At 55.4% G+C, this 26,898-nt stretch overlaps 1 protein-coding gene across 5 annotated transcripts in view; it reads right to left on the bottom strand.

Moving 5' to 3' along the window:
- DNAAF11 (dynein axonemal assembly factor 11) overlaps nucleotides 1-19,225 on the bottom strand; it is a 65,002-nt gene extending 45,777 nt beyond the window's left edge. Inside the window, exons 1-3 of one of the 5 annotated variants that reach the window (XM_054017130.1) lie at nucleotides 19,066-19,225; nucleotides 5,224-5,334; nucleotides 2,239-2,406 (exon numbers count right to left, since the gene is read on the bottom strand). In XM_054017130.1, coding sequence (XP_053873105.1) covers nucleotides 2,239-2,406; nucleotides 5,224-5,269 — 214 coding nt within the window. In that variant the 5' untranslated portion in view covers nucleotides 5,270-5,334; nucleotides 19,066-19,225. The remainder of the gene's footprint in view (nucleotides 1-2,238; nucleotides 2,407-5,223; nucleotides 5,335-19,065) is intronic. The other 4 variants (XM_054017132.1, XM_054017134.1, XM_054017133.1 and 1 more) reach the window with 4 other exon arrangements.
- Between the last annotated feature and the right edge of the window lie 7,673 nt (nucleotides 19,226-26,898).

The following is a 26,898-nucleotide window of genomic DNA, read 5'->3' as shown; positions in this document are numbered from 1 at the left end:
ACACCCTGAAAGTATATCTTAAGGGAGGCATTAACCCCATGAATTGAGAAGAGCTGGTTGGCAACAGACGGCAATGCTCTTGCATCATAGATCAAGCCTCAGCCCGTTTTGAAGAGAATCGCCTTGCTCAAGAAGCTGAGAAATGGCAGAGGAGGAAGGAAAGTGTACAGCATCCTGGCCAGCAGTTGTGCTCTCTCCAAGCAACCACCTGTCGTATATGTGGAAAAATCTGTAAAGCACGGATTGGACTCCTCAGCCATCTTAAGTCTCATCAATGACTTTTTTCCTCCTGGCAGACATCATCCTCGTATCGAGGGATAGCCGCCATTGCCAACAATGTGATTTTCTTGGGAGTCAGCTGCACTGTAGTGCAAACTCTATCTGGAAATCACATGCACTCCCATCTACTAGTGGTCTACATTAAGCTAATTAAAGAATAAATGAGCATCTTATTAAAAATGAGATCAGCTGCAAGGAGCTGTTGTGTAACTGATGCTCTGAAAGATAATTAATTGAAAGAGCACTGTGATACCCCACACTAACCTACCAGAAATGTGAGGCCCATCAGAAGGACAAGATAAATCCTTGTAGGAGTTGGACACAGCAACAACCAGTTGGACACAGCACCATCCCAGCTCTCACCCTTTATTGCACTAAAGCAATATAACAGAGCCCTAAAAGCCCTGATTCTGACTGGGGAATCATTATCCTAGCATAAGTGCTGCAGAAGATAGCTGTAAGGATGCTCTCTAAAGACCCAATCACATGAAGGGCCCTCTGAAGACCCCATGGGGATGTGCTAAGGGGTGGGGGAATGAGGGTGGGAAGGGAGTGTCAGGTGCAGGGCCACAATACACAGCACAGCAGAGATCTCATGCAGTACTGCAGCGTAGAGGGCAGCCTGGGAATTTAGGCCCCCAAGTCTGTCTAAGGGCTTGTCTTCACTACCCGCCCAGATCGGCGGGTAGAAATTGATCTCTCGGGGATCGATTTATCATGTCTCGTTGGGACGCGATAATCAATCCCCGAATTTACGCGCGTACTCCACCATGTAGGAGTAAGCGCCGTCAACGGGGGAGCCGCAGTGGTCGATTTGCCGCCGTCCTCACAGCAGGGTAAGTCGGATCAGATACGTCGAATTCAGCTATGCTATTCCCGTAGCTGAATTTGCATATCTGAAATTGATCCCCCCCCGTAGTGTGGACGTAGCCCAAATTACTCTGGGAGCTTCTCTAGTCCTCAGAGCAGCCCAGGATCAGGAGGGCACAAAGCTGTCTGTCTTGAAGTAATCTTGAGCTGTTTCCTCATTTAAAAAAACAAACTTACAAGACACATGCTAATCACCTCTAATTAATGACTTCCTTTTGTTCCTTCCTATCCCTCATCCTTCACCGATATACCTTCTATTTGGATTCTAAGCTTTTCTAGCCAAGAACTTTGTCTTATATTTGGCTGTAAAGGGCCTGGTAATCATTTGAAACTATTTCATTTACAACAGATTCTCTGTAGGTCCAGGTCTACAAAGCCCAGGCCTAGTGTAGTTTCATATCCGTCTGTGGGATGCTTATGGGCAATATTTTGCCACTCACTTGCAGAGTTGTTTTTCTTCATGAATGTGAGTTTTGCTATCAACATATAAAGGAATTCTTATAAGCACTCATGAAATAACATTTTTCACTCACACATGCTAAAAGTGAACTTTTTGTACACCTTTACGTATCAGCATACTCTAAGTTATAAGAGTTAGGGAAGAAACAAGTGGGGTCAAACCAATTATTTTTAGGATTGTACTTGAGCTGGAGGATTTCTTGGCATCAGTATAGAGTGTGCTAGTTCCCTGATACCGTAATTCATACTGTGTTTGCTTTATTCATCGCAAGAAAGACGTAAAAAATAAATCTGTAGCAAAATAAGTTAACTGATCCATGCCTTTTTAGCTATTAACATTTTTTTAATATAAAATCATTTCAGACCTATATACTGTTGATAATTCTTAACTGTATGTTCTCTCTTTCAGCTATTAGGGCCCAATCCTCTGAGATGCTGAGCACCTTAACTCCCACTGAAGTCAATAGGAGTTGAGGGTGCTCAGAATCTTTCAGGATTGGGACATTTACTGATTCCCTTGTTGTTCATTTCTTTCCGCTCCCTTAAACGTAAAACCTTATGGCCATTTTCTTGACCTCAGGTACATGCATGTAACTCAGTTTAAAAAACAACAATGAATAAAACACTTACCAATTTTTGGAATTAGGTTATTTTGAAGATAGAGGATTTTTAAATCTTGACACAATTTGTCAATGTATTCTAGTTTTTCTATTTCCTGCTGGTGCAAGGAGATTTCTTCCAGTGAAAAAAGTTCACGGTTGTTATGCTCTGCACGTTGTCTAAGAAGTTCTTCAGTGACTGCAAGACACATCACTATGTAATGGAAACTGAATTTATGGAGGGAATTTTCTGGTAATCTACTTGTAATCTACTAAGGAAGTTAATTAAATCTTTTCATTGTCCTTAATGAACAGACATTCAACATAAACACCAATTATAATACCTACCACTACAAAATTAGCAAGAGGCATGATGTCTCAGCACACTCTGCCATGATAGCATTCACTGTGTGAATCAAATTGATATTATTTTTGACCCAAGAGAAATAATGAAGTTGGCGGTCTTCCCTAGGGACAAAATTTGATCCTGCCATAAACTGGTACAAATCCCATTGTCTTCATATAGGCCAGACTGTGGGCTGATTTGTGCAGCAGTGCAAAGGAGGAAGGGCGTGTTGTATGCTTGCTCTGAACTCTCGGTCTTCGCTGATCAAGGACAGCAACTGTGAGTGGGGTGCAGTGGAGGGAGAGAGGAGCAGCAGGTTAAAGGAACATTTGTATGTCAGGTTTCAGAGTAGAAGCCGTGTTAGTCTGTATCCGCAAAAAGAACAGAAGTACTTGTGGCACCTTAGAGACTAACAACAAATTTGCTAGTCTCTAAGGTGCCACAAGTACTTCTGTTCTTTTTATTTCTATGTCAGACTTTCACACTGCAAGGTGAGAAACTGAGGGTTACACATGCCTCCACTGGCTCACCCCTCTCTATTGCAGTGGTCTCCAAAGTGGATCCTTGGGGGTGATAGGGGTGCACGATCAAAAAAGTTTGGAGACCACTGCTCTATTGCAGCAAACATAGGCTACTTGATTTCACTTTCAAGACCCACCATGGCCTCCACCCACCCTACCAATCATCTCTCATTCACTATTGAGATGTCAGCCTCCATCACTCACTTGTTACATTTTCAAACAAGCACCTTTGTGCTTTCTACCATGCTACCTCTTACACTTGGAAGGAGCTCACCATAAACATCTGCAAAACTAACTCATCATCCTCTTTCAAATCGCTCTTTTCCCATAATTCCTAAAAAGAACTTGATAAAGATTAGTCTGCTGGCGTGCTGAGACCACTGCCTATCATGCTGACCAATAGTGTCTCACTGTTTCCTTGTACTCCCCCAACTGTCTGTATCCATCTGTGGTCTCTTGTCTTAAACAGATTATAAACTCTTTGGGGGCAGGGACCATCTTTTTATTCTGTGTTTGTACAGCACCTAGCACAATGGGCTTTTGGTTCATGACTGGGACTCCTAGAAACTACTGTAATACAAATAAATAAAAAATAATTAATAATGTTAAGTCTAACATAGAAGACGTCAAAACTGGAGAAGACTGAGTGGGGCAGCAGGTAGACATAAGATAGGATAGACCAAACTAATTGAGATTTGAATACTTGTAGGGTAATTTTGAATTGGGTTTGGACATGGCTAGAAAACCAATGAAGATGACAGAAGAGGAGGGCAATATGGATCCAGTTCCTATAGTAAGAGTGGAAAACTGGCTGTAGCATACAGCAGTGGTTCTCAACCTTTTTTCTTTTGTAAACCCCTAAAAATTTCAAATGGAGATGGGGACCTGTAGCGGGGCGGCCTGGCTTCCAGGTGCCCCAGGAAGGGACGAGCCCCACCCCGGAACTACTACAGGACCCCTTTGGAAATCTTAGACATACTGTCTGCAGACCACATGTTGAAAACCATTGTTCTATGGTAATGACAACCTTTCACGGTCCACTTAGACCAGCAGTTCTCAAACTGTGGGTCGGGACCCCAAAGTGGGTCACAACCCCATTTTAATGGGGTCACCAGGGCTGGCTTAGACTTGTTGGGGCCTGGGACTGAAGCTGAAGCCTGAGTCCACCGCCCGGGGCCGAAGGTGAAGCCCGAGGACTTCGGCCATGGGCGTCGGGGCTCAGGTTATAGGCCCCCTGCCTTCGGCTGAAGCCTGGGGGCTTTGGCTTCACCCCCTCCCCCCCGAGAGTGGTGGGCCTGAGGCTTTGCCCCCCCCCCCCAGGGTGGTGGGACTCGGGCAGGCTCAGGCTTTGGTCCCCCCTCCTGGGATCATGTAGTAATTTTTGTTGTCAGAAGGGGATCACAATGTAATTAAGTTTGAGAACCCCTGCCTTAGACATAGTCTGCAGACCAGTAGGGGTCTGTAGACCACAGGTTGAGAACCACTGGCATACAGGATACCCTGAAGATTAAAGGGTATGCATTTGGAAAAAACAAGGAAAGGCAATATTGTAATAGCCAAGATCAGAAGATTATGGCACAGATAAAGATATCGGCAGAGGTATGGTCAAATTAAGAAAGGGGAAAGATATAAAGCCTCTTCTAGAAATAAAAAGCAAAAAGGAAAGATTGGTACCAAGAGAGGTGAATGCTGGAGATATAGAGCCTGATTCTCCACTGCCTTGTACATTTTATAGTTACTCTTAACTTGGTAGCATTTTACGCTCACTGCACAAGTGTACATGACTATACAAAGTGCAAGGCAATGTAGAATTATGCCTACTGGCTTCCTGATCTTGCTTGGAGAGATTGATAATGTCAAAAATCACCCTGAGATCAAAAAGAGAGAGACCTATGTCCAGAGGCAATTAGTTCACTAACATCCCAGAAAAAAACAGTCTCGGTATTGTGAAAAAGTTGAAAGTCAACTGAAACCAGTAAAAGCAGTGATCAGAAACATTTTCCTCCGAACTTTAATAATGTCAGAGAGATTGGAAACTGGATGGTAGTTAAGAAGTGAGGGTTTTATTCTGAAAATGGGGACACCAGACAAAGATCCATTGGAGCTAGTGAGTGATGATGTCAACTGGTGACAACACGTGACAATTTACCCTGAAGGTGGTTAAGAGAGGGGTTCCAGTAGTGAGATGCTTTCATTCATACAGGAGAAGACATCAGGGAGAGCTGTGAGGAAACTGAAAGAAATCGAAGCAGGTGTTGGGCTGCAGATAAATCAAAAGACAATGATAAGCCCGGACTTAAGGCAGCAGTAAACTTTTCTAACATTATTTTAAGACTGAAAATACCACAGGTTCAGAAGATGAAGCCACACTACTTCACACAGCAATATCTTCTCTCAGCATGCATCTGCCAACTTCACACAGAGATGTTGATTTCCAAAGCACTAGTTTAGCCCAGCAGGGGACTGGCAGCATAACAGCAGTGGCAATATACAATTAAAATAGATTAAGAGAAAGTGGAAAATCATAGAGTAAGGGAAAGCCATGAAGTCTAGAATCTCCCAGTGTTCCTGTTCCTAATTGGTCTATATCAAGTTACTCCTGCGGGGGATTCTGCCGGACTGTGCGGCTGCAGAAAATGCCCCCCGCTCCGCAGAATTCCTGTGATTCCCTGCAGAAAATGGCAGGGAAGCAAAGGGAAGCCATGGGAGGGGGGGAGGGTGAACATGTGCGCAGTTTGGGGGGGGGTTGCCCCTCAAACAGAGGCGAAGCATGGGAGGGGCACATGGGAGTACCCCCATTTCTGCAAACGCAGAGCTGCCCAGCTGAAGGAGGCCTTGTCTAGGGCTTCGCTGACTGTGCAGCTGAACGCAGCCTCTTGGGTCATAGTGCCAGTTGTGCTCCCCTTCTGTGTACTGGGAGCCTTCCTATTTTCTATGGAACAGTGAGTGCCTGTGGTGGGGCTGGGTAATGGGGATGGGGGAAATGGGGGATGGGGGAATAAGGGAGTGGGGGGAAGGAAGGGGGTGAATAGGGCAGGGGGAGGGGAATGTGGGAGTGAGGGGAGGGGGATGGAGAAGAAAAGGGGATAGGGGAATCGTGGGGAGAAGTAGGAGCCTGGCATGCGGCATCCCCTCGGCAGCAGTTAGGACTCCCCCGTTAAGCAGGCCCATCGAACGCTCACCTTGACAAGCCCTACCCCACTACACCTGGGCCCCTCCGACACTCCTACACCCAGACCCCCACCCCACTGAGCCCAACCGGGTGCACCTGGACCCCTACCCTATCAAGCCACACATCCCCCCCACTGAGCCCCCACACCCAGACCCCCCCTACCAAGCCCCATCTCCCCACACCCAGACCTCCCCGCTGAGCACAACCACCATCACCTTGATCCCCTGCAGAGTCCCATTGCCCCTGTACCTGGAACCCCCCAATGAGCCTTGTGCATCCAGATCTCCCAGTGAGCCACCTGCACCCAGATTGCCCCACACCTGGATCCCACCCACCACTGAGCCCCTCCACACTTGAATCCTGCTGGGCTGAGCCTGCCCAGCCACACCAGGTGCACCTGGCACAGAGGGGCAGGGCACCGGGGTGTTTCTGGGGCAGGCCCAGCCCTTGCACTGTGTCAGGTCAGGTGCAGCCTCACTGCCGAGTCCCTGTACTGGGGAAGGTAGGGGATTCAGGGTGATCTCCCACCTCAATGCAGTCAGTGGCCTGTGCTCCCCATTGCCATACTGGAACCACATTTATTTATTGAAAAATAAAATTTGCAGAATTTTGCAGAATTTTAAAATATTGTGTTCATAATTTTTGGCACAGAATTTTTTTTTTTTTTTTTTTTTGGTGCAGAATTCCCTCAGGAGGAATCAAGAGTACCACCTTTCAGAGTGCACCATTTTACCTCTCAAAAATTATGATCTCATAACAGAGTTACTTTTAATGTCAGTCACTTTGAATGCCATTAAATACATTAAATACATGGACTGGAACGTATTTCAGGTTGGTTCAATTAATTAATGATAACAGTTTACTTTCCCTACTTTTATTTATGTTTTTAAATTATGATGTAGTGGAGTCTATTTTGGGTTTGGAAAAAGAAAAAGAGACGTTTATAAAGTCAGTGTGATATCTTTAGGCCGCAACATGTACATTCTCCCCTACCCTGAAGTTCTTCCATTAGCAAATGTCCTTGTGGAGACACTTTGATTTTCGAAAACTGACCACTTTTACTGAACAATAGGGGGGAAAACGGCTAAAAAGGTAAACAAAGACGAACAGCTAGACAGGTAACTACTCCCTCCATCGAGCAGTGCACAATTATGTTTGCAAGTAGGATCCCCCAGGCTCGGGGGGAGCCTGGTGATGGGTAGTGGCTGGGGATGAGGAGGGCGGGACGGGAGATGGGGAAGCGTGGGGATGGGTAGCAACTGGGGATTGGGGGGAGGGGATGGGTAGGCTGGGGGAGTCTGGGGATGGATAGTGGCTGGGGATGAGGAGGGCGGGACGGGAGATGGGGAAGTGTGGGGATGGGTAGCGACTGGGGATTAGGGGGGAGGGGATGGGTAGGCTGGGGGAGTCTGGGGATGGATAGTGGCTGGGAATGAGGAGGGCGGGACAGGAGATGGGGAAGCGTGGGGATGGGTAGCAACTGGGGATTGGGGGGAGGGGATGGGTAGGCTGGAGGAGTCTGGGGATGGATAGTGGCTGGGGATGAGGAGGGCGGGACGGGAGATGGGGAAGCGTGGGGATGGGTAGCGACTGGGGATTGGGGGGAGGGGATGGGTAGTGGCTGGGGATGAGGAGGGCGGGGCGGGAGGGGAGATGGGGAAGCGTGGGGATGGGTAGTGACTGGGGATTAGGGGGGAGGGGATGGGTGGGCTGGGGGAGCCTGGGGATGGGTAGTGGCTGGGGATGGGTAGTGGCTGGGGATGAGGAGGGTGGGAGGGGAGATGGGGAAGCGTGAGGATGGGTAGTGGCTGGGGATTAGGGGGGAGGGGATGGGTAGTGGCTGGGGATGAGGAGGGTGGGAGGGGAGATGGGGAAGCGTGAGGATGGGAGGGGAGAGGGGGAAGCGTGAGGATGGGTAGTGGCTGGGGATTAGGGGGGAGGGGATGGGTAGGCTGGGGGAGTCTGGGGATGGATAGTGGCTGGGAATGAGGAGGGCGGGACAGGAGATGGGGAAGCGTGGGGATGGGTAGCGACTGGGGATTGGGGGGAGGGGATGGGTAGGCTGGAGGAGTCTGGGGATGGATAGTGGCTGGGGATGAGGAGGGCGGGACGGGAGATGGGGAAGCGTGGGGATGGGTAGTGGCTGGGGATGAGGAGGGTGGGATGGGAGATGGGGAAGCGTGGGGATGGGTAGCGACTGGGGATTGGGGGGAGGGGATGGGTAGGCTGGAGGAGTCTGGGGATGGATAGTGGCTGGGGATGAGGAGGGCGGGACGGGAGATGGGGAAGCATGGGGATGGGTAGCGACTGGGGATTGGGGGGAGGGGATGGGTAGTGGCTGGGGATGAGGAGGGCGGGGCGGGAGGGGAGATGGGGAAGCGTGGGGATGGGTAGTGACTGGGGATTAGGGGGGAGGGGATGGGTGGGCTGGGGGAGCCTGGGGATGGATAGTGGCTGGGGATTAGGCGGGGAGGGGATGGGTAGTGGCTGGGGATGAGGAGAGCGGGACGGGAGATGGGGAAGCGTGGGGATGGGTAGCAACTGGGGATTAGGGGGGAGGGGATGGGTAGGCTGGGGGAGCCTGGGGATGGGTAGTGGCTGGGGATGAGGAGGGCGGGACAGGAGATGGGGAAGCGTGGGGATGGGTAGCGACTCGGGATTAGGGGGGGAGGGGATGGGTAGGCTGGGGGAGCCTGGGGATGGGTAGTGGCTGGGGATGGAGGAGCGGGAAGGGGAGAAGCTGGGAATGAAGGGGAGGAAAGCTTGGGCATGGGTAGTGGCTGGGGAGGAGGGGAAGGGGAAGGAGAGGCTGGGGGAGGGAAAGGGAGGTTGGGGAGATGAGGGGAGGGAAGTCTGGGGAGATGGGGGAGCCTGGGGATGGGTAGTGGCTGGGGATGGGAGGCAAGGGATGAAGGGGAGGAAAGCTTGGGGATGGGTAGTGGCTGGGGATGGGGGGGCAGCGAGGAGAGTCTGGGGAGATGGGGAAGGGCATGGGGAGGGAGATGGGGGAGCCGATGGGCAGTGGCTGGGGATGGGGAGGGACATGGGGGAGCCGATGGGTGGTGGCTGGGTATGGGGGGGGAAGGAGAGGGGAGATGGGGGAGCTGATGGGTGGTGGCTGGGGATGGGGGGATGGGGAGGGGAGGGGAGATGAGGGAGCCAATGGGTGCTGGCTGGGGATGGGGGGAAGGGAAGCGGAGGGAGATGGGGGAGCTGATGGGCAGTGGCTGGGGATGGGGAGGAAGGGGAGGAAGGGGAGGAGAGGGGAGATGGGGGAGCCGATGGGCAGTGGCTGGGGATGGGGGGAAGGGGACGGAGAAGGGTGAGCCAATGGGTGGTGGCTGGGGATGTGGGGGAAGGCAAGGGCAGGGAAGATGGGGGAGCCGATGGGTGGTGGCTGGGGGAGAATGGAAGAGGAGGGGGAGAGCCGATGGGTAGTGGCTGTGGCTGGAGAGGGAGATGGGGGAGCCGATGGGTGGTGGCTGGGGATGGGGAGGAAGGGGAGGGGAGGGGAGGAGAGATGGGGGAGCTGATGGGTAGTGGCTGGGGATGGGGGGGAAGTAGAGGGGAAGGGAGGAGAGATGGGGGAGCTGATGGGTAGTGGCTGGGGATGGGGGGGAAGTAGAGGGGAAGGGAGGAGAGATGGGGGAGCTGATGGGTAGTGGCTGGGGATGGGGGGGAAGGGGAGGGGAGGGGAGATGAGGGAGCCGATGGGCGGTGGCTGGGGATGGGGGGGATGGGGATGGGAGGGGAGATGGGGAAGCCGATGGGCGGTGGCTGGGGATGGGGGGAAGGGGAGGGGAGGGGAGATGGGGGAGCCGATGGGCAGTGGCTGGGGATGGGGGGGAAGGGGAGGGGAGGGGAGATGGAGGAGCCGATGGGTGGTGGCTGGGGATGGGGGGGAGGGGAGGGGAGATGGGGGAGCCGATGGGCAGAGGCTGGGGATGGGGGGGAAGGGGAGGGAGGGGAGATGGGGGAGCCGATGGGCGGTGGGTGGGGATGGGGGGGATGGGGAGGGGAGGGGAGATGGGGGAGCCAATGGGCGGTGGCTGGGGATGGGGGGAAGGGGAGGGGAGGGGAGATGGGGGAGCGAATGGGCGGTGGCTGGGGATGGGGAGGGGAGATAGGGGAGTCGATGGGCAGTGGCTGGGGATGGGGGGGAAGGGGAGGGGAGATGCGTGAGCCGATGGGCGGTGGCTGGGGATGAGGGGGAGGGGGATGGGGATGGGAGATGGGGAAGCCGATGGGCGGTGGCTGGGGATGGGGGGGATGGGGATGGGAGATGGGGGAGCCAATGGGCGGTGGCTGGGGATGGGGGGGATGGGGAGGGGAGATGGAGGAGCCGATGGGCGGTGGGTGGGGATGGGGGGGATGGAGAGGGGAGGGGAGATGGGGGAGCCAATGGGCGGTGGCTGGGGATGGGGGGGGAAGGGGAAGGGAGGGGAGATGGGGGAGCCGATGGGCAGTGTTTGGGGATGGGGGGGATGGGGGAGCCGATGGGCGGTGGCTGGGGATGGGGGGGAAGGGGAGGGGAGATGCGTGAGCCGATGGGCGGTGGCTGGGGATGGGGGGGAGGGGGATGGGGATGGGAGATGGGGGAGCCGATGGGCGGTGGCTGGGGATGGGGGGGATGGGGATGGGAGATGGGGGAGCCGATGGGCGGTGGCTGGGGATGGGGGGGATGGGGAGGGGAGATGGAGGAGCCGATGGGCGGTGGGTGGGGATGGGGGGGATGGAGAGGGGAGGGGAGATGGGGGAGCCAATGGGCGGTGGCTGGGGATGGGGGGGGAAGGGGAGGGGAGGGGAGATGGGGGAGCCGATGGGCAGTGTTTGGGGATGGGGGGGATGGGGGAGCCGATGGGCGGTGGCTGGGGATGGGGGGGAAGGGGAGGGGAGATGCGTGAGCCGATGGGCGGTGGCTGGGGATGGGGGGAAGGGGAGGGGAGATGGGGGAGTGAATGGGCGGTGGCTGGGGATGGGGAGGGGAGATGGGGGAGTCGATGGGCGGTGGCTGGGGATGGGGGGGAAGGGGAGGGGAGATGCGTGAGCCGATGGGCGGTGGCTGGGGATGAGGGGGAGGGGGATGGGAGATGGGGGAGCCGATGGGCGGTGGCTGGGGATGGGGGGGATGGGGATGGGAGATGAGGGAGCCGATGGGCGGTGGCTGGGGATGGGGGGGATGGGGAGGGGAGATGGAGGAGCCGATGGGCGGTGGGTGGGAATGGGGGGGATGGGGAGGGGAGGGGAGATGGGGGAGCCAATGGGCGGTGGCTGGGGATGGGGGGGGAAGGGGAGGGGAGGGGAGATGGGGGAGCCGATGGGCAGTGTTTGGGGATGGGGGGAATGGGGGAGCCGATGGGCGGTGGCTGGGGATGGGGGGGAAGGGGAGGGGAGATGCGTGAGCCGATGGGCGGTGGCTGGGGATGGGGGGAAGGGGAGGGGAGGGGAGATGGGGGAGTGAATGGGCGGTGGCTGGGGATGGGGAGGGGAGGTGGGGGAGTCGATGGGCGGTGGCTGGGGATGGGGGGGAAGGGGAGGGGAGATGCGTGAGCCGATGGGCGGTGGCTGGGGATGAGGGGGAGGGGGATGGGAGATGGGGGAGCCGATGGGCGGTGGCTGGGGATGGGGGGGATGGGGATGGGAGATGAGGGAGCCGATGGGCGGTGGCTGGGGATGGGGGGGATGGGGAGGGGAGATGGAGGAGCCGATGGGCGGTGGGTGGGGATGGGGGGGATGGGGAGGGGAGGGGAGATGGGGGAGCCAATGGGCGGTGGCTGGGGATGGGGGGGGAAGGGGAGGGGAGGGGAGATGGGTGAGCCGATGGGCAGTGTTTGGGGATGGGGGGGATGGGGGAGCCGATGGGCGGTGGCTGGGGATGGGGGGAAGGGGCGGGGAGGGGAGATGGAGGAGCCGATGGGCGGTGGGTGGGGATGGGGGGGAGGGGAGGGGAGATGGGGGAGGGGAGGGGCGGTGGGTGGGGATGGGGGCGAGGGGAGGGGAGATGGGGGAGGGGAGGGGCGGTGGCTGGGGATGGGGGGGAAAGGGAGGGGAGATGGGGGAGCCGATAGGTGGTGGCTGGGGATGGGGGGGAAGGAGAGGGGAGGGGAGATGGGGGAGGGGAGGGGCGGTGGGTGGGGATGGGGGGGAGGGGAGGGGAGGGGAGATGGAGGAGCCGATGGGCGGTGGCTGGGGATGGGGGGAATGGGGAGGGGAGGGGAGATGGGGGAGCCGATGGGCAGTGACTGGGGATGGGGGGGATGGGGAGGGGAGGGGAGATAGGGGAGCCGATGGGCGGTGGCTGGGGATGGCGGGAGGGGAGGGGAGGGGAGATGGGGGAGCCGATGGGCGGTGGGTGTGGATGGGGGGGAGGGGAGGGGAGATAGGGGAGCCGATGGGCGGTGGCTGGGGATGGGGGGAAGGGGAGGGGAGGGGAGATGGGGGAGCCGATGGGCGGTGGCTGGGGATGGGGGGGAGGGGAGGGGAGGGGAGATGGGGGAGCCGATGGGCGGTGGCTGGGGATGGGGGGAAGGGGAGGGGAGGGGAGATGGGGGAGCCGATGGGCGGTGGCTGGGGATGGGGGAGAGGGGAGGGGAGGGGAGATGGGGGAGCCGATGGGCAGTGACTGGGGATGGGGGGGAGGGGAGGGGAGATGGGGGAGCCGATGGGCGGTGGCTGGGGATGGGGGGGAGGGGAGGGGAGGGGAAATGGGGGAGGGGAGGGGCGGTGGCTGGGGATGGGGGGAAGGGGAGGGGAGATGGGGGAGCCGATGGGCAGTGACTGGGGATGGGGGAGAGGGGAGGGGAGGGGAGATGGGGGAGCCGATGGGCGGTGGCTGGAGATGGGGGGAAGGGGAGGGGAGGGGAGATGGAGGGGAGATGGGGGACCCGATGGGCAGTGGCTGGGGATGGGGGGGAGGGGAGGGGAGGGGAGATGGGGGACCCGATGGGCGGTGGGTGGGGATGGGGGGAAGGGGAGGGGAGATGGGGGAGCCGATGGGCGGTGGGTGGGGATGGGGGGAAGGGGAGGGGAGATGGGGGAGCCGATGGGCGGTGGGTGGGGATGTGGGGAAGGGGAGGGGAGATGGGGAGCCGATGGGCGGTGGGTGGGGATGGGGGGAAGGGGAGGGGAGATGGGGGAGCCGATGGGCGGTGGCTGGGGATGGGGGGAAGGGGAGGGGAGGGGAGATGGGGGAGCCGATGGGCGGTGGCTGGGGATGGGGGAGAGGGGAGGGGAGGGGAGATGGGGGAGTCGATGGGCAGTGACTGGGGATGGGGGGGAGGGGAGGGGAGATGGGGGAGCCGATGGGCGGTGGCTGGGGATGGGGGGGAGGGGAGGGGAGGGGAGATGGGGGAGGGGAGGGGCGGTGGCTGGGGATGGGGGGAAGGGGAGGGGAGATGGGGGAGCCGATGGGCGGTGGGTGGGGATGGGGGGGAGGGGAGGGGAGATGGGGGACCCGATGGGCGGTGGGTGGGGATGGGGGGAAGGGGAGGGGAGATGGGGGAGCCGATGGGCGGTGGGTGGGGATGGGGGGAAGGGGAGGGGAGATGGGGGAGCCGATGGGCGGTGGGTGGGGATGTGGGGAAGGGGAGGGGAGGGGAGATGGGGGAGCCGATGGGCGGTGGGTGGGGATGGGGGGGATGGAGAGGGGAGGGGAGATGGGGGAGCCAATGGGCGGTGGCTGGGGATGGGGGGGGAAGGGGAGGGGAGGGGAGATGGGGGAGCCGATGGGCAGTGTTTGGGGATGGGGGGGATGGGGGAGCCGATGGGCGGTGGCTGGGGATGGGGGGGAAGGGGGGGGGGAGATGCGTGAGCCGATGGGCGGTGGCTGGGGATGGGGGGAAGGGGAGGGGAGATGGGGGAGTGAATGGGCGGTGGCTGGGGATGGGGAGGGGAGATGGGGGAGTCGATGGGCGGTGGCTGGGGATGGGGGGGAAGGGGAGGGGAGATGCGTGAGCCGATGGGCGGTGGCTGGGGATGAGGGGGAGGGGGATGGGAGATGGGGGAGCCGATGGGCGGTGGCTGGGGATGGGGGGGATGGGGATGGGAGATGAGGGAGCCGATGGGCGGTGGCTGGGGATGGGGGGGATGGGGAGGGGAGATGGAGGAGCCGATGGGCGGTGGGTGGGAATGGGGGGGATGGGGAGGGGAGGGGAGATGGGGGAGCCAATGGGCGGTGGCTGGGGATGGGGGGGGAAGGGGAGGGGAGGGGAGATGGTGGAGCCGATGGGCAGTGTTTGGGGATGGGGGGAATGGGGGAGCCGATGGGCGGTGGCTGGGGATGGGGGGGAAGGGGAGGGGAGATGCGTGAGCCGATGGGCGGTGGCTGGGGATGGGGGGAAGGGGAGGGGAGGGGAGATGGGGGAGTGAATGGGCGGTGGCTGGGGATGGGGAGGGGAGATGGGGGAGTCGATGGGCGGTGGCTGGGGATGGGGGGGAAGGGGAGGGGAGATGCGTGAGCCGATGGGCGGTGGCTGGGGATGAGGGGGAGGGGGATGGGAGATGGGGGAGCCGATGGGCGGTGGCTGGGGATGGGGGGGATGGGGATGGGAGATGAGGGAGCCGATGGGCGGTGGCTGGGGATGGGGGGGATGGGGAGGGGAGATGGAGGAGCCGATGGGCGGTGGGTGGGGATGGGGGGGATGGGGAGGGGAGGGGAGATGGGGGAGCCAATGGGCGGTGGCTGGGGATGGGGGGGGAAGGGGAGGGGAGGGGAGATGGGTGAGCCGATGGGCAGTGTTTGGGGATGGGGGGGATGGGGGAGCCGATGGGCGGTGGCTGGGGATGGGGGGAAGGGGCGGGGAGGGGAGATGGAGGAGCCGATGGGCGGTGGGTGGGGATGGGGGGGCGGGGAGGGGAGATGGGGGAGGGGAGGGGCGGTGGGTGGGGATGGGGGCGAGGGGAGGGGAGATGGGGGAGGGGAGGGGCGGTGGCTGGGGATGGGGGGGAAAGGGAGGGGAGATGGGGGAGCCGATAGGTGGTGGCTGGGGATGGGGGGGAAGGAGAGGGGAGGGGAGATGGGGGAGGGGAGGGGCGGTGGGTGGGGATGGGGGGGAGGGGAGGGGAGGGGAGATGGAGGAGCCGATGGGCGGTGGCTGGGGATGGGGGGAATGGGGAGGGGAGGGGAGATGGGGGAGCCGATGGGCAGTGACTGGGGATGGGGGGGATGGGGAGGGGAGGGGAGATAGGGGAGCCGATGGGCGGTGGCTGGGGATGGGGGGAGGGGAGGGGAGGGGAGATGGGGGAGCCGATGGGCGGTGGGTGTGGATGGGGGGGAGGGGAGGGGAGATAGGGGAGCCGATGGGCGGTGGCTGGGGATGGGGGGAAGGGGAGGGGAGGGGAGATGGGGGAGCCGATGGGCGGTGGCTGGGGATGGGGGGGAGGGGAGGGGAGGGGAGATGGGGGAGCCGATGGGCGGTGGCTGGGGATGGCGGGAAGGGGAGGGGAGGGGAGATGGGGGAGCCGATGGGCGGTGGCTGGGGATGGGGGAGAGGGGAGGGGAGGGGAGATGGGGGAGCCGATGGGCAGTGACTGGGGATGGGGGGGAGGGGAGGGGAGATGGGGGAGCCGATGGGCGGTGGCTGGGGATGGGGGGGAGGGGAGGGGAGGGGAAATGGGGGAGGGGAGGGGCGGTGGCTGGGGATGGGGGGAAGGGGAGGGGAGATGGGGGAGCCGATGGGCAGTGACTGGGGATGGGGGAGAGGGGAGGGGAGGGGAGATGGGGGAGCCGATGGGCGGTGGCTGGAGATGGGGGGAAGGGGAGGGGAGGGGAGATGGAGGGGAGATGGGGGACCCGATGGGCAGTGGCTGGGGATGGGGGGGGAGGGGAGGGGAGGGGAGATGGGGGACCCGATGGGCGGTGGGTGGGGATGGGGGGAAGGGGAGGGGAGATGGGGGAGCCGATGGGCGGTGGGTGGGGATGGGGGGAAGGGGAGGGGAGATGGGGGAGCCGATGGGCGGTGGGTGGGGATGTGGGGAAGGGGAGGGGAGATGGGGAGCCGATGGGCGGTGGGTGGGGATGGGGGGAAGGGGAGGGGAGATGGGGGAGCCGATGGGCGGTGGCTGGGGATGGGGGGAAGGGGAGGGGAGGGGAGATGGGGGAGCCGATGGGCGGTGGCTGGGGATGGGGGAGAGGGGAGGGGAGGGGAGATGGGGGAGTCGATGGGCAGTGACTGGGGATGGGGGGGAGGGGAGGGGAGATGGGGGAGCCGATGGGCGGTGGCTGGGGATGGGGGGGAGGGGAGGGGAGGGGAGATGGGGAGGGGAGGGGCGGTGGCTGGGGATGGGGGGAAGGGGAGGGGAGATGGGGGAGCCGATGGGCGGTGGGTGGGGATGGGGGGGAGGGGAGGGGAGATGGGGGACCCGATGGGCGGTGGGTGGGGATGGGGGGAAGGGGAGGGGAGATGGGGGAGCCGATGGGCGGTGGGTGGGGATGGGGGGAAGGGGAGGGGAGATGGGGGAGCCGATGGGCGGTGGGTGGGGATGTGGGGAAGGGGAGGGGAGATGGGGAGCCGATGGGCGGTGGGTGGGGATGGGGGGAAGGGGAGGGGAGATGGGGGAGCCGATGGGCGGTGGCTGGGGATGGGGGGAAGGGGAGGGGAGGGGAGATGGGGGAGTCGATGGGCAGTGACTGGGGATGGGGGGGAGGGGAGGGGAGATGGGGGAGCCGATGGGCGGTGGCTGGGGATGGGGGGGAGGGGAGGGGAGGGGAGATGGGGGAGGGGAGGGGCGGTGGCTGGGGATGGGGGGAAGGGGAGGGGAGATGGGGGAGCCGATGGGCGGTGGGTGGGGATGGGGGGAAGGGGAGGGGAGATGGGGGAGCCGATGGGCGGTGGGTGGGGATGGGGGGAAGGGGAGGGGAGATGGGGGAGCCGATGGGCGGTGGCTGGGGATGGGGGGGAGGGGAGGGGAGATGGGGGAGGGGAGGGGCGGTGGGTGGGGATGGGGGAGAGGGGAAGGGAGGGGAGATGGGGGAGCCGATGGGCGGTGGGTGGGGATGGGGGGAAGGGGAGGGGAGATGGGGGAGCCGATGGGCGGTGGGTGGGGATGGGGGGAAGGGGAGGGGAGATGGGGGAGCCGATAGGCGGTGGCTGGGGATGGGGGGGAAGGGGAGGGGAGATGGGGGAGCCGATGGGCGGTGGCTGGGGATGGGGGGGAGGGGAGGGGAGATGGGGGAGCCGATGGGCGGTGGCTGGGGATGGGGGGAAGGGGAGGGGAGATGGGGGAGCCGATGGGCGGTGGGTGGGGATGGGGGGAAGGGGAGGGGAGATGGGGGAGCCGATGGGCGGTGGCTGGGGATGGGGGAGATGGAGGAGCCGATGGGCGGTGGCTGGGGATGGGGGGAAGGGGAGGGGAGATGGGGGAGCCGATGGGCGGTGGCTGGGGATGGGGGGAAGGGGAGGGGAGATGTGGGAGCCGATGGGCGGTGGGTGGGGATGGGGGGAAGGGGAGGGGAGATGGGGGAGCCGATGGGCGGTGGGTGGGGATGGGGGAGAGGGGAGGGGAGATGGGGGAGCCGATGGGCGGTGGGTGGGGATGGGGGGAAGGGGAGGGGAGATGGGGGAGCCGATGGGCGGTGGGTGGGGATGGGGGGAAGGGGAGGGGAGATGGGGGAGCCGATGGGCGGTGGCTGGGGATGGGGGGAAGGGGAGGGGAGATGGGGGAGCCGATGGGCGGTGGCTGGGGATGGGGGGGAGGGGAGGGGAGGGGAGGTGGGGGACCCGATGGGCGGTGGGTGGGGATGGGGGGAAGGGGAGGGGAGATGGGGGAGCCGATGGGCGGTGGCTGGGGATGGGGGGAAGGGGAGGGGAGATGGGGGAGCCGATGGGCGGTGGCTGGGGATGGGGGGGAGGGGAGGGGAGGGGAGGTGGGGGACCCGATGGGCGGTGGGTGGGGATGGGGGGAAGGGGAGGGGAGATGGGGGAGCCGATGGGCGGTGGCTGGGGATGGGGGGGAGGGGAGGGGAGATGGGGGAGGGGAGGGGCGGTGGGTGGGGATGGGGGAGAGGGGAAGGGAGGGGAGATGGGGGAGGGGAGGGGCGGTGGGTGGGGATGGGGGGAAGGGGAGGGGAGATGGGGGAGCCGATGGGCGGTGGGTGGGGATGGGGGGAAGGGGAGGGGAGATGGGGGAGCCGATGGGCGGTGGCTGGGGATGGGGGAAGGGGAAGGGAGATGGGGGAGCCGATGGGCGGTGGGTGGGGATGGGGGGAAGGGGAGGGGAGATGGGGGAGCCGATGGGCGGTGGGTGGGGATGGGGGGAAGGGGAGGGGAGATGGGGGAGCCGATGGGCGGTGGGTGGGGATGGGGGGAAGGGGAGGGGAGATGGGGGAGCCGATGGGCGGTGGGTGGGGATGGGGGAGAGGGGAGGGGAGGGGAGATGGGGGAGGGGAGGGGCGGTGGCTGGGGATGGGGGAAGGGGAGGGGAGATGGGGGAGCCGATGGGCGGTGGCTGGGGATGGGGGGGAGGGGAGGGGAGGGGAGATGGGGGAGGGGAGGGGCGGTGGGTGGGGATGGGGGAGAGGGGAGGGGAGGGGAGATGGGGGAGGGGAGGGGCGGTGGGTGGGGATGGGGGGAAGGGGAGGGGAGATGGGGGAGCCGATGGGCGGTGGCTGGGGATGGGGGAAGGGGAGGGGAGGGGAGATGGGGGAGGGGAGGGGCGGTGGGTGGGGATGGGGGGGAGGGGAGGGGAGGGGAGATGGGGGAGCCGATGGGCGGTGGCTGGGGTGGGATCCGCGGGGGGGGTAGAGACAGGGGATGCGGGGGCTGGGCAGGTGCCGGCCCCGCTCCCAGTCAGCGGCGCGGCGCGGCGCAGGGGGACACTCACTCCGCACCATGGCCAGACTCGCAAGGCGGCTTCACGGCCCCCGCTCCGCTCCCGCCGCCATTCCCGGACGCCAGCCGGCGCAGCCATGGCAACGGGGCCGGGCGGGCCTGAGAGCGGGGCCGGGCGCTGTGTCTCCCTCCCCTCGCGCGCTGGCTGCAGGCTGCGGGGTGATCGGAGGGGATTGAACCTCTCCACCCCCGCGCCCCGGGGGCCCTGTTCGGGATGTGGGGGGGGGGGGGTCCTATCCCTCGGGACGGTAAGGCTGGAACAGCACCGGCCTGCAATACCCTCCTCCAACCCTCCGCGCCCCTGCCCGATCCCCCCAGCCTTGCCTGTTGGGCCCCTGTGCTCCCTGGAGAGTCTCCAGGCCTCGGCAATTGGGTTTTTTTTTATGCTTTTATTTTCTTTCTACAATCATTAAGGGAAATTATTTTAAAATCCAGGGTCTGCACCACACCGCACCTCAGCCAGGACTGTCAAAGGTCATGATCACCACCTGCTCACTCCATATCCGACCTCTGAGTCCTCCTCCCCAAGGGACACGTACACACCACCTTCAAAACATGAGCCTGGGAGCTCAAATTCATAACTTTCCGAGATGCTAAAAATCATGGACTCCACGGGGATACTGGGTTTATGTCTCTTTATCACAATCTGTAACCCACTAGCCCTCCTTTGACCTACGACTGCAGTAATGTTAATAGCCCACTTTATTTTGAATGGTCCCTTGCAAATATGTGTTACCACCTATGCTTAACACTCTGTGCCACCTTGTATTTCCCTGTGACACTGTTAGTACCTTTCCCAGACCTGAAGAAGAGCTCTGTGTAGTTTCAAAGCTTCTCTCTGCCTCTTCCACCAACTGAAGTTGGTCTAATAAAGGATATTGTCTCACCCAGTTTTGCTATCATCAATCTGGAGTGACAGTCAAGCTTTAAAGGACCACATTAATTCTGTCACATCTCAGTGTCACATCTCAGGAAAAATCTCATATATTGGAGACAAACCCATCCCACCCAATATCTTTTGGTTTAAAGGAAGGGGCTGTGAGATAGGGCCCAGGAGACTGTAAATTCAAGTTTCTTCCCATTGGTGTTTATTTTTCTATGCAGATGACAACACTTACAATCAAGCAGGGCCTCACCCTGCTACCCAGAAGGCAAACCACTATCATTTCACCATTTTGGAAAGACAGGAAGTAAAAGATTGCATAAGGTCACTTCAAGAAGTACTGGGACTAGGACCATGGCCTCAAATGACAATGCCAAAAGTTATCCACTTAGCCACATTACCTTTAAGAAGTGCCTAACTCTATGGATCTATGTAACCCACAATGTAATCCAAGAGTGGCTTGCTAGGGATATCACAGTGTTAGGCAAGGATGCCGTGTAGCCTTAAAACCTCAACTCAGAAGCAGGTGGGGCAAGGGTCTCTGTCCAGAGACCAGTGACAGCGGAGAGCGGAGACATGGTTGGACACTCCTGGAATGGACCACGGAGGGGATAATACAGGTGTAGTTACCCTGAAATCATGACAACCACTATTCTACCCACTAGACTACACGCTACTCTTAGAGCCAAGAATCCTGATATGCAACATTGCTCTGTGACCCACTGACAAATTGGGTCATATGTCCCTCTTTCAGAAATTGGTCCACACACAAAATAACATCCTAATTCTGCAACCACCCTGGTAAAGGTCTGTGCTGTAGATTTGAATGTTCTGGGTTCACACCTTACTAACCACTCATATGGGGAAAAATAGTATGTGTTCATGTAATTGAAGATTGCATCCTTTTTTATCTGTACAAGAGTGTAGTATTAAGGTTGCCTGGGTAACCATAATTCTGACATTTACTGTCTTCTGAGTTCTTTATTTTGCAACTTTAATGTTTTTTTATTTAGATATATTTTAAAAGTACAAAAAACTATATATAAATATAGGACACCTCAGGTTTATTGAGGCCCCTGGAATAATTGTAATTGTTGAAATGATTTTAAATTGCAAAATCTTGTGTTCAGTAGTGAATTTGGATGATGCATTAATATTTATTTTATTGTCGTATCTTTATTGTTTATGTTTTGATTCATGAAAACTGTCCTTTTTAAGAACATGGTGGGGCAATTGATTGTAGTGTGTGTTTATAGAAGACTGAGAACAGTGGGTGGAGATTTTGCTTGTGTGTACAGAGAGTAGAAAACACTGCCTGTGTAATTTCCAAAAATGTCAGAACTTGATTTAATAAATGTATCTTTCAAGAAAACACACATTTTTGAAGCACACATTAGCATTTACTTGGGGTGGATACTGCAAGATATTGCTAAAGAGCTACAGAGCCTTTCACCAGTTTGAATCTAGTCCAGCTCACTAGGTAGTAAAAATTGTTGCCATCTAATGGATGTTTGGTGGCCCCTAAATGAGATATGTTTATGGGTCTCAGTTTCAGCTCCTATTCTGTACTTATCCTGCACTCATCACCATAGTATCTGATTCTCAACATTGCAAAATAATCACCAACCTTTGTATTATTGGCAAATTCACCACAGAAGCCAAGATCTTTATCAACTGTGGAGACTGAACTGCCCCTGTTTCTTGAGACATGCTGGCAGAGCAGTGTATGTGGGAAACCTGCCCTATTGCTGCCTTGTAAACTGAGGATTTCCGGGTGGCCAGGTCAACACCTTCCACTAGCAACAAATCCACAGCTTTTGTAAACTGCAGTAAAATTATAGGCAAATATGGAGCCGCACAAAAATTGGCAGCTATGCAGCTTTCTAATTTTACATTTTATTTATATAACCACACAGGTGGATAAGAAAAAAGGGGTCACTGATTTAAATGTTCTATGTTTTTGCACAGCTAATGAGATATAAGGAGGATGGCAGTCAATAGTTTAACTTCCTTGGTTCTCCTTGTCTATCTGGCCCACAACTAATAAAGCCACATAAAGGACAAAGAAATATATAGTTATATGGCACCATCTGGTGGTTCAAGGTGCACTTTACAGAACCATAGAGATGGCAAGAGCCTAGACCATGCCCTGCCTGCGCAAGATTGTTTCCTATACTTTCTTTCTTTCTTTGTCTCCCACTGTTTGTCATACCCACTTGTTGTATTTTGTTTCAAGTTTGATTGTAAGCTCTTTGGGGCAGGGACTCAATGTGTGTCTGTTTGCATGGGACCTAGCACAACAGGGCCTTTTGGTGCTCACATAATAAAATAAATAATACTAATTAATAGGATTTTGTCCAGTCTTGTTTCAGTCTCCCAAGCAATAGGGTTCTCTCTCTTCTCTTTGATGGCTATTCCACACCAATCAGAAAGAGAAGATTAAGCACAGCATGTTTAAAATGTTTTTGACTACATTGTGGAGAATGTAAATTTTACACAGAATCTTCTAAATTATCTCACCAGACCAGATCACTGGTTCATCTGGACCAGTATCCAACCTTCTGCAGGCATTCTACCTGATGCTTCAGAAGAAAAAGAAAAAAGAAAATCCACAACAAATCTGGCTAATTTACAATGCAGGAAAGGACACATTTCCTTCCTGATTTCCCTGAAGGAGATTTATGACTAAAAACATAAGGCTTGCTCAAAGCCCATGTTAATGTTCCAGATTAGGCAAAAATGAGATGTCAAATTTTGCTTCTTAGGTGGTAAGTGGCTAATTGGTATGAATGAACAGAAGTGCAGGAATTAAATCAACCATGAAGTGAAACTTTGGTCCCGTTGAAGACAATGGCAAAAATCCCTTTTTTTTTTTTGGGCCAGGATTCCACCCATGGACAATAGTAAACCTCACACAAATTCTCAGTACAATTATTTCCTGTGGATAGTCTTAGAGCCAGCAAGGCATTCTTCTCCTGCAGGAGGTGCTCTGAGTTCAGCTGTCTATGTTTCTCATGACCTTGGTGAACTCTAGGGCTCACCCAGGTACCGGGTGCATATCAGCCTATGAAATGGGAGACATAACTAGAGACAGAATTTTGCTTGGCATGCAGGGGATATAAAAGGAGGCTTGCTAATGGAGTTCCAGAGGGCATGCTGTGAAAGTGAGAGACAGTAGCAGAGATGGTGGGACAGATGCCCTGACACTATTTCAGTCTACAGGATAATTCAGTCACCAGGATCAATACAGAGGGAATCAGGGTCGAAAACTTCTGAGAGAGAGGTGCATCTTCTAGGTAAGTGAAATTACAGAAGTTCTCCCTCCTTTTCGTTAAGGCTGTCTTTACACTACACGTTTTCCCCCCTCAAAGTTTCCTATTGTTATCCCACTGGTGCAACTCTCCTGGTGGGAGTGCTTGTGTAGACAGGACTCTGGCATTTTTACCACTGTGTCATCAAACCCTGCTCAGAGCAAGCGTAGACAGTACAGTGGGGAAAATGCTGCCAGTGGCTAGAACCTTATTTAGATAGCAAATCCTTCAGCATAGGGACTTTCTGTATCTATGTATATGTAAAGTGCCTAGCACAATAGGGCCCTGATTTTGGTCGCGGCTCTTAGACATTAGTGTAATATAATAATATAGCTTAATGTAATTTGTAAAACGAATATTGTATAAATTCATGCAATGTTTGTGCAGATATTTGTCTTTTCATACGCAGGCAGTTTTCAATATTTACATGAATCCCTTTTGTTGCTTATTATTTTGTTACACCCTAAAATGTGCTAGAACCTGCACACAAGACTTAGAACAACATAATCCTTGCTCCTAAAATCTAGATGGCAGACATGACACAATGAGCAGCATGACAAACAGAGGAAAGCAGATGGGGTTATACAGCGATATGGTCACGGTTGCTCATGACAGCTGTATATTAACGGAATAAATTCACAATATTTTAATATATTAAAAGTTTATTTTTTAAAACAAATGATACAATGCAACATAAAGTGTCTACTGCAGCATGACAAAATAAGCTTTATACCATTAATGTTACTCTTCATTAGAAATATTTTGAATATACTGTATATTGGGTTCCATTATGAGACTGTTCATCTGAGTAAGAACTGCAAGATGGAGTCCTATAGCCTTTGATGTGGCTCTGCAATTCTCAGTTATTCAAACACTATGGGTCAGAACCTTAGGTGGTGGCCATCTGCTGGTTTATGCCAATTTATGATATGCACCTCTCTCTTTTCATCAAATCTCTATAAGACTTTTAATTACTATTAAACATTTCTATTGTGGTAGCTCCTAAAGGCCTCAACCAAATTAGGTTCTCTTGTGCTAGCTGCTGTCCAAACACAGAATGAATAACATTCCCTGCCCCAGAAAGCTTACAATCTAAACAACAAGATATAACAAGCACACTGAGGTAACAAATGTGTGCAATTCTTAGCAAGATTCTTTATTAATACCTGCCCACACGTAATAATTGTTCTTGATTTACATTCTAATATATAAGCATATTATAAAATAAAGGTATAGGACAAGTGAAGGGCCAGATCCCCTAGAACTGGGCCCAAAGTCTGTACCTATTTTATGTACTGGTGCTCTTTTTTTACCACACCCTTCAGTTCTGAGGGCTACTTATTGTTAGTATAGTTCCAAAGGTATATAGGGTGCTCCACAGATGGATAATAACGGATGTGTCCCTGCTCCAAAGAGCTTACAATCTAAGGGCTCCTACAAACACTGCTGGGCATAATGCTTGCTACCGTTGAGAACCCAGTTTCCTCACTAGAATAAGCAATATGTCTGGTGTCAAGTATTTGCAGGATTGGGCCTGAAATTTGATTTTACACAGCAAGGAATGACCAAACAAAAGATCAGGGCATGGTGAACATGGATTATAATAGCAAAAGGTGATAAGTTTATTGTTACATGTGCATCTTGAAAATTCCTCATTGGATTTGTATTTTAATTAATTGAATACATTAAAATTGAACAAGAGCTCAATTACTGAAGGTAGAGACTTTAGATTACAGTAGCCATCTCATAGTACACAAATGTCACACTAACCAGCAGTCAACAAGTGTTTGTACTTCACTAGAAATACTGTTTAAAATACCCTGAGCCTGATTCTCCTATTAATAGAAGCCGCAGATGTTCAGCACTTCAAAAGTCAATCTACTTTTACTTAGGAGCCTAAATATGGATTTAGGCACCCATGTTACAAAATGTTGGCTTTACTCTTTCGTCAGCCTTGATTAACTGTGACTCAGTGTTTCATTCCAGCAAGGCAATACAAAGTTTGATTCTAGTTTCATGATGAATTCCTAGGAATTATTTTAAAATAATAGAGAATTTTCTCCTCATTGAGATTAAAAGTACATTTAAAAAGAGGACCCATTATAACTAGCATATCATAAGTAACAATATATATATATATAAATACCACACAGTCATCTGTCACTCTAGAGTTAAAATGAATAAAGAAGCTGAATTATGTAATATTCACAGAATTATTCAAGTTTATCATCTGTACTACAAGAAAAATATGGAGTTGTGTGGTGCCTCTCAATTTTTTATTATTTACTATAATTGTATTTATTATTAATTATTATTATTATTATGTGAAGCAATTTTCCTTTACTTCAGGATTCTCTGCCTGAAGTACATCCTGGTGTCTTTATTTAAACTAGAAATACTGGACTGTTAGTTTCTCACCTGGTCTATTTTTATCAGGGAACTATTTAAGAGGGGGAAGGATAGCTCGGTGGTTTGAGCATTGGCTTGCTAAACCCAGTGTTGTAAGTTCAATCCTTGAGGGGGCCACTTAGGGGTCTGGGGCAAAATCAGTACTTGGTCCTGCTAGTGAAGGCAGGGGGCTGGACTCAATGATCTTTCAAGGTCCCTTCCAGTTCTAGGAGATGGGATATCTCCATTAATTTTAAATTTATTTTTTTTTTAATTTAATTTTTTAACATACTCAGCAACAGTATTTTAATATCCAAAATAGATAACAGGGCTGTTTCCCCTGCTTGAGTTTTTGGTGCCGAGTCTTACATTTAAAATACAACCAGAATGATATTTACCCCTTGAAAGGTTGGCACGTTCATTTTAAATAATTGGCACTATGCTTTCCTTCATTTCCCCACATCTCCAAGGATTCATTCTCACAAACACAAGTGTATCCTGTTTGAGGATGGCCATAAAGGTGAGTAACTATAAAAATACAGGCAGCTGAACTGTGATTTATCATTTCATTTTTTCCTTCATTAGAACCTTCAATTTTTTAAAATTAATTTTTACAAAAGTTTACAGATACTTCTACTATCCTGACCAGCCTGTTCGCATCCCACCTGTGGAGTTGGCCTTTCCACAGGCAGCATTACTGCTCAGATTTAGCAACTGTGGCACCATTGGTGCCAGTTTTAGCACAATTGGGGATAAGCAGACCAGAAGCAGCAAAGGCAGAAAGATTCTGTAGACAATACTATGCGATCACATTTTCATCATTTTATACCACGGGAAGATGAAATTTTACACTGTGTTAGCTAAACTGAAATACTTGGTAGGTATAACAAACTAGTTATGAAATAGCGTAGTCATAGAACAGTGATCACTGGTCATTCAAGGGGATTAATGTTTAGCATTGTCTCTTAAATCCAATATCAGAAAAATAAGGTTCAATGCTTTAAAAATAAAGGTCATGGACTCTTTATATGTTACGTTAACCATATGATTCTGGCGTATCCAGCTGCTCTTCCAACCCTCTGACTCCTGACTTTTCTGAAGAGACTTCTGGTCTCTAACAGGAAGCACTATTCTGGCACAATTAATTTCCCTTCTCTCTTTTCTTGTGTTTCTAACACTCATTTTTCTGTCTTCAAAATCAATGGGAAAGAACCCAGAATAGAAATAAAGGCCAAAAGGCTGT

This window comes from Malaclemys terrapin, chromosome 2, assembly GCF_027887155.1.
Source record: "Malaclemys terrapin pileata isolate rMalTer1 chromosome 2, rMalTer1.hap1, whole genome shotgun sequence".
In the NCBI taxonomy this organism is placed as follows: Eukaryota; Metazoa; Chordata; order Testudines; family Emydidae; genus Malaclemys; species Malaclemys terrapin.
Note: the sequence above shows the minus strand (reverse complement) of the source record. Positions and strands in the feature narration are given on the sequence as shown.